This window comes from Protobothrops mucrosquamatus, unplaced genomic scaffold (assembly GCF_001527695.2).
Source record: "Protobothrops mucrosquamatus isolate PMUCROS unplaced genomic scaffold, P.Mucros_1.0 scaffold4849, whole genome shotgun sequence".
NCBI lineage: Eukaryota > Metazoa > Chordata > Lepidosauria > Squamata > Viperidae > Protobothrops > Protobothrops mucrosquamatus.
Window position 1 is genome coordinate 25,885 of NW_015390737.1, and position 7,549 is coordinate 33,433.

General features: G+C 40.7%; 1 protein-coding gene across 1 annotated transcript; it reads right to left on the minus strand.

Moving 5' to 3' along the window:
- Positions 1-2,833: 2,833 nt before the first annotated feature.
- LOC107299383 (exonuclease 3'-5' domain-containing protein 2-like) lies at positions 2,834-7,244 on the minus strand. Its single transcript, XM_015828749.1, has 2 exons — positions 6,814-7,244; positions 2,834-3,105 (listed from the first exon to the last, which is right to left on the minus strand). Exons 1-2 carry the CDS (start codon positions 7,242-7,244, stop codon positions 2,889-2,891), a joined length of 648 nt encoding a protein of 215 aa, XP_015684235.1. The 3' UTR covers positions 2,834-2,888.
- Positions 7,245-7,549: the final 305 nt, after the last annotated feature.

Here is a 7,549-nt window from a genome sequence, read left to right on the forward strand (position 1 = left end):
CTTTTATACCACCCACCTAACTTATGACAATTTAGACTAAATATCAAAACCAACAAAAAAAAATCAATAAAAATAGTCCATTTAGAATAGAGAGAGACAGCCAATCTGTTGAACACTAAGAGACCTAACGCCCAAATTCCTGTTCCAAAAATAGTCTTGACTCCTTGTAAAAGTGCTAACCCAGAGCAAGGATATTCCTTAGTACCGTGTTTTCCCAAAAATAAGAACTATCCCGAAAATAAACCCTAGCCTGATTTTTACGTATGTGCCTAATATAAGCCCTACCCCCCCCAAAATAAGCGAGCCGCTCCCCAAGGGCTTTGTAGAACCACTGGGGAACAGGAGCCTGGCTTTCCTCGCTCAGCTCCAGTTGGCTTAGGTTTCTTGGAGCTGACGTCGCATCCTTCCCTACACAGCGTCCTTCCTTTCCTCCCTTCTTCCAGGAGGAAAGTGGCAGAAAATGGGGCTACCATTTCCAGAAGGGAGAAGGGCATCAAAAAAGTGTGTGGTGGCAATGGAGGGCTAGCAGAGGGATACCAGGGCTGGCGGAGGGAGGTGGAAGGGGAGGCTTGCGCCCCTGGTATATGGTGCAAGCCAAGAGAGAGTTGGCGGAGGAGAAGGAGTCGGCAACTGCCACCAGAAAGATGATCTATGGGGCAAAGCGGGAGCAGCAGGGACTGAAGAAAGCCCCTCCAGCAGCAGACGCAGCTCCGAAACAGCGGAGGGGGGCCAGGTAAGACCCATACTCAATAGCATGGCAGTCCGGCTCGGGAGGGGAGTGAAAGGGAAGAGATGGGGGGAGGTCACCGAGCGGGGATGGCCTGGATTCGGGGGCCCTGAGGTAAGCGGGTGCAGGGCGCATGGGACAAATCCACACGCCAAAAAATAAGACATTCCCTGAAAATAAGCCCTAATGCATTTTTTGGTGCCAAAAAAAAATATAAGACCAGGTCTTATTTTTGGGGAAACATGGTACTACAGCCCATTCCTGAGTCCTAGCACCACCATCCCCTAACCATCCCCTAATCCAGCAGTCACCAACCTTACCAGCTCCGTGGACCAGCAGTGGCCCAGTTCCCAACAGATCACAGACTCATAACGGGCTGTGAACCGAGGGTTGTGGACCTCTTCCCTAACCTACCAGCTTGATTTTCCTCCCCCCACCATTACTGACATCCACTTAAGGAAGGAACAGAATGAACAGAAAATGATGCCTGCAACTCCCATCCCCAGCAAGATACCATGAAAAGTCTAACAAGACCAAGAAGGATAAATAGATAGTTCTTTGTTTAGCAACCACAATTGGGACTGGTAGCGCAATCATCAAGCAAAATGGTCATTAAGTGAAACTGCAGCTATGGTTTATGATCTTGTTTCACCTTTCCTTTCCTTTACACACCTGTGAAAGTCATAAATGCTAAGATTGGTCATAAAGTTATTTTTTCATCACTGTAGCAACTACAAGAGATTATGAAGATAGTTGCTGAATATATTACCTGTATAATACAGTACTACAAGAAGACTTCTTGCATTCCTATCCTTTAAATAAAACCTCCACCAAAATGACTAGATGTGAATTCTCCCCTTTCTCCAAGAAAGGGGAGGAAGCTCAAAGGATCTTCAGCCTGGCATTCTGGAAATAAGAGATTCATGTGGCTCTTAGAAATTTAGAGACTTCGCCCAAATGAATTCACTAATAATAAATAAATAAATTCACTATTAAATAAATGCTATATTTGGGGTTTATTCGATTCCTAAGATTCTCTATATTAGACCTCTACCGTCTTCAGAATAAATTTAGCTAATGATATTCATGAATCTTATTTTTTGAGGGGCTAGTATTCTCCTGTTAAGAATTTGACACAATGTTAGGTCTGTCCTCTGACAGGTCTGAATCCAGAGTAAATGGGATCTGGATAATATGGTTCAACTATGATCCTCTGAAGCTAGGAGAAGTTGGAAAAGAACACAGTAGTGTCAAATAAGGCTGGATTGCCTTTTTCAAGCCTAGAACCAACAGAAGCTCTCTCAAAAAAGCCATCACCATCTCTTGCATCCAAATAATCTCATCTTCTTCACAGACCAAACCAGTCAAGAGGGGCATGAATTCAACTTAGAAGTCACAGCACTGGTATTACAGGGAATCTTAGCCACTTAGTCAGTTTCCACTAGCTTAGTAAACAGTCAAAAGTCATACTCTCAGCCATCACATTCTATGATATGGGCATCTACTTAAAACGTTGTAAATGCCCAGCTGGATTCAGCACCTCAATAAAAACTAACTTTTTCATCCCAGTAGTAAAAATCCTATCAGAAGCAGCCACCAACACAAATTTAAGTTTCAATTTTATTTTGTAGAGGATCAGAGATAGATAATATAGGGGATCTTCATGCTGCCTTGAGATATCCCAAGACCGCAGTCCCGGGAATGGAATGTAACATACATACATCTATCCCGCTGTAGCAAAACATCTTCTTCAAATGTGACTGGAAAATGGGATGATACTGGGGGGGGGGGGGTGTTTAGGGTTAGCCTCCAGATATTTCATGCAGTCTTCTGTGTCCATGCCCAATGATGACAAATGGCAAGTGTAGTACTGCACTTCAGAAGGAACATCTGAAAGGCTGGAAGTGATCCACATATGTATAGAGGCCTTTCCTAAGAACATATGGCTATGGTGGTCTTTACAGAACAAACATTCAAATTGTAATTCAAAACAATTAAAAAGACTTAAAACCACTTTTTAGTTTAAAATAGTTTTAACTGGCAACGCTGGTGAAATTTTCTACACAATGTAACTGTCTTGGTGGAATCTTCTTAATCCCAACATAAGGGGGAGCGAAAATAATAAATCTCAGTTATATTTTCCAGTTTCATCATTTCATCTTCAGGAAAGTTCAATCTGGAGAGTCTCCCCATATTTCCGGATTAACTTGTCGTGATTGTGATCAACAGACCATTGTGCTGGGAGATGCTTGGGCTGCATGACATCCAAGAAGTGCTGGCGCCAACGTTTCTCCAGCCCCATGAGAGAATATAAGCCCCCTTGAGCAAAAGACTGGACCACTTTCAGGCCATGTGGCACATAGTTCTCATTAAAAATCCTGAAAAAAAAGATGAACAAAGGAAGTGTTTTGGATACCAAACTTTCTTTCTTTCTTTCTTTCTTTCTTTCTTTCTTTCTTTCTTTCTTTCTTTCTTTCTTTCTTTCTTTCTTTCTTTCTTTCTTTCTTTCTTTCTTTCTTTCCTTCCTTCCTTCCTTCCTTCCTTCATTCATTCATTCATTCATTCATTCATTCATTCATTCATTCTACCACTTCAAAATGGGCTTTATAGTGTCGAGAGCATTATAGACACCAATCCTATTTACTAAGTGGTGAGGAAGTGAAATGAAAGGGAGGAGCATCTCTAATAAAAACACTGAGCATTTTCAGACTTCCAGTTTTGCGTTGCAGCAAGATAGGGCGCAGGAAGGCAGAGCTCTGCCTTCTGTGCCCGATTTTGCCTTGCTGGGGGTCCTAAAAAGGGCTTAAAGTCACCCCGATGAAGAAGGAGGGGTGCCTTGTCGATCACGGAGAGACGGCGGTCTCTCCGTTCAATCCAAGAAAAGCCCTCTAAACCAGCAGGGGAAAGACTGGCCACCCCTCTGCGGCCGGCCATTAACTGCTGACAACCGAAGAACAAAAGCTTTCATTAGCACTTGTAAACAGCATGTTTGGACTGGATGAGAATATTGATCCTTTCTTTACTATTTTGCAACTGAATTTCCTGGGAAAGGCTCCCAAGAAGCTTAAAACCTCCAGATGTGAATGGAAGTGGCATTTTAAATTTTTATGGGGCACAGAAATACACAATATTGAAGTGAAAGTAATACAAAGCTACAGTTTTGATAAATCTGAGAACTGAGATAATTGTTAAGATTTTCTCTTTGGGAAAAGAAATTATTGAGGTGAAATATAAGAAATCAACCCTTTATTTTAAGAGTGGAAAATGGACTTTGAATGACATCTAGTGGTGGATTTGAGTACAGCTCCTTGGCTGCTTGGTGACTTTCAGCTTGGACAATAGCTGGCAATAAAGGAAAATATTTTGGCATATTTATCATCCTGACCCTCTTGGACTATGAATACTACTGAGCTTGGACTTTTAATCTCAAGAACTAGTGGGAGAGAAAGAAAAATTTGACTTTTTAAATACGTCTGGCTGCAGGGAGGTTGAACATTTTGAACACTTGGACATTTTGTATTACAACCTGGCCCGACTGATAATTTTCAGGATACTTGAGACAAAGGATTACTATAAAATATTGCTATTAGGACTGGATTATAAAGGCTATATACAAAGATCAGAAAATTAGAGGAAATTTTGTTCCATTCTTACTGAGACTGGTGATACTAGAGGATTTCTAGGAATGATGCCTTAAGAAAAAACAAATACCTTTCAGTAGCAAATACTTTCTATGCTACAGTAAATTCATCAAACAATTGTTGTATACAAAGAGGACATAAAAAGAAACCATAAAATAACCTAGATGATATAAAGGCCCAACTCTTCAAATTGAAGCTACAACTGGAAAGCTCCCAGACAATGACTACAAAGTATGAACAAATAAACCAGAAATCAGAGGGTGAAACAGAAGAAATGGATCTAGAGATGGAGGAGATAGGAGAAGGGAAATATGGACTGTCATACACAAATAAAATACTGCAAGACCTACCTATAACAATGAAAATACAAAAGACCCTTTACTCCTTTCTCCAAAATACACTTGATGACAAGAAAGAAGATTCTGAAAAATGGAACATAGAGCGGGCAGGGGAAATGTCTAGGGCAGTTATGGCGAACCTTTTAGAGACCGAGTGCCCAAACTGCAACCCAAAACCCACTTATGCATCGTCGGGTGCCGGGTGGGTGTGGCCCATTGGCTGGGTGTGGCCAATTGGGTGGGCGTGAGCCATTGGGTGGGCTTGGCTGTGATGGTAACGGAAGACTGGGTGGGACTAAAAAGTTCAATCAATTCCAACTTTGCAAGATCTTTTTTTTCCCGCGAGAAGTTGAAATTGACTGATTGATTGAACCTTTTTTTTTTTTGCACACGGCGGCGGAGGCCTAAAGCGAAAAAGTTTTATAAAACCCAGTTGAAGGCCTAGGACTGGGGCAACGGCGCGCGTGCCCACAGAGAGGGCTCTGAGTGCCGCCTCTGGCACCTGTGCCATAGGTTCGCCACCACTGGTCTAGGGAATGTGGATGGGTGGAATTCCCCCCCCCAAATACTCTACCTAAATATTGTCTTTCTCATGCCAAGTAGCTTTCACAAAAATAGAAATTACATTCTTGGATGATTTAATTGCCTTGGTCTGGAAAGCTGCTTGGCAAAGAAGGAAAGTTGCTTGGCAAAGAAAGCAAGAGTTAAATTTAAAAAACAGAGGATTTGATCTATCACAGGGGGCACTATCTGTTTAACATACCTGTTTGAATATGATTAAAAGAACAGATGACCCTTAGATATAATTAGACTTTTATAATATATGATTTAGAATTAAAATAGCACTTTTTCTTCTTCTTTTGATATGGGAAATTTGAAAATAAGAGGAGGATTGATACGAATACAATTTTTAGCTATATAAATGTAATTAATATTGAGAAAATCATAACTGACAAAGATATTTTAAATATTGATGGGAAATCAAACTTCAATAAGAGCACAAAAACAGGATATTGACTTATGAATTGATATTATTGTTATTTCTATAATATTAGTAAAATATGATGAAGATGTCTATATCTAATTTGTATACATCAACAGTAATAAGAATTGTAATTGTTTAATGAGGGGAAAAGGGAAAAATATGGGAAGAAAGGAAGATCAAAGAAAAAATACTGGATTGTGCAGTACTGAATAGATTTATATTGAAGAAGTTAATGTTAATTATGTGAACCCAAACAACATGTTGTTTACTAAGCTCGAAAGATTGTAATTTTAAAAAAATTAATAAAACTTATATTAAAAAAAACAACACTGAGCATTTTCCAAAGGCCATCATCCCACTAGGAAGGTCATGGCAAATCAATCTGATGTTAGATGAAGATGGACAGCATCCTCTAATCTGGAACCTTTCAGATATCACAGCAACCGGATACCTGGAAGTGCAACACATATATGCTTATCCCAACATGATTTTTTATACAGCTAAATAGCAGGATTCCCACAGAAAAAGGAATTGTCAAGAAGGTGGAAACCCAAATATTTACAGAAGTACAATAAATAAACAAAAACTTCCAAGGAAGGATTTCCTAGAAGGGAAATCCCCAAACAGCTCAATGAGAACCAAATGCGTTGGGGCTGCCAGAACATCAGATGGCAAGACGAATGGAACAAAATGCCTTCAGAAGAGATTTGGCCACCTGGCTCATTGGCTAGAACCAACCATGCTGCAACTGTTCTCGTCAATAGTTATTAAAATGGAAGGATAGGAGGGTATTACTTTACTGTTTGAAGATCTAAGAGAGAAAGTCAAGTCCATACTTGATACCACTAGCATGGTATGTCTTTTTTATCTTCTTCAAGATCTGAACCTACTTTTTACTTCAGATTAAGTTTCTCACTTTTCCCTGGGAATTCCACTCATTACTGCAGGCCAAATTCTAGAACAAATTCCTCAAGCCAAACCCTGCTCTCCTTCCCACTAGCATTTTCCAAAGTTGGATAATTGGGCCCAGTAAGCAGAAACCTGGAAAACATTGCAAAAAAGCAGGCAATAATCATGCATCTTAATCTAAATCTAATCAACCCTTACTCTAAGACATTGTACCTGGTTTCCAGTCCAGCTGCTTCCTGCACCATCTCTGGGGAAACTGTGTCAGATGCAAAGTAATCCCTGATCAGCTGCAATAGCTCTTCCTTCCTGGCAGCAGGCAGGCTATCTGCATTCACAAGTGCTCTAGCTGCTGAACGGACTAATCTGCGGGTGGGATCTTCGAGCAAGCGAACGCCCTCCTCACAACCAATAGGGGCACCGAATTCTTCTGCCAGTTGTTGCTTGAGATGATTATCATAGTAGTTAGAGAGCGCATGACACGCAGTGCAGAGAAGGAGCACATCATGAGAATTGTGGTCTTTCATCTGGATGGGAAAGTGTTTCCGGTACTCGTGTGGTACAATGTTCTTTCTGTTGAGGAAACAGCAACATTTGAGAGTGGATCTCCAATAGTGCCACTGAGCCTGCAGCCACCTTTGTACCATGAGGTCAATCAGGTCCTCTCTTCAGCTGAAGAAGCTGCCACTGAACTCTATAGGGTTCACTTCACAGTATACAAAGGATTTCACTGTTTTGTTAATTAAGACTCTACTCCAGGGTTTCTCAACTTTATTCACACATCATAAAATGGCCAAGGTTGAGAAACACTGCTCTACTCATTTTCCTGTGTTTGGTCAGCATGCATATTTTATTGTCAGCTTTTAATGTTTCTAGTACCTTACTTATTTTAGCTAGAACAAGATGGGAGATACATTGCTTTTCTTTTAATGTAATGGCAGAAGCATGTCAT

Coding starts and splice junctions, on each gene's coding strand:
- LOC107299383 (XM_015828749.1), bottom strand. CDS start 7,244: ATGGTACAAAGGTGGCTGCAGGCTCAGTGGCACTATTGGAGATCCACT. Junction 3,106..6,813: donor GCAGCTGGACTGGAAACCAG/GTACAATGTCTT, acceptor CTTTTTTTTCAG/GATTTTTAATGAGAACTATG.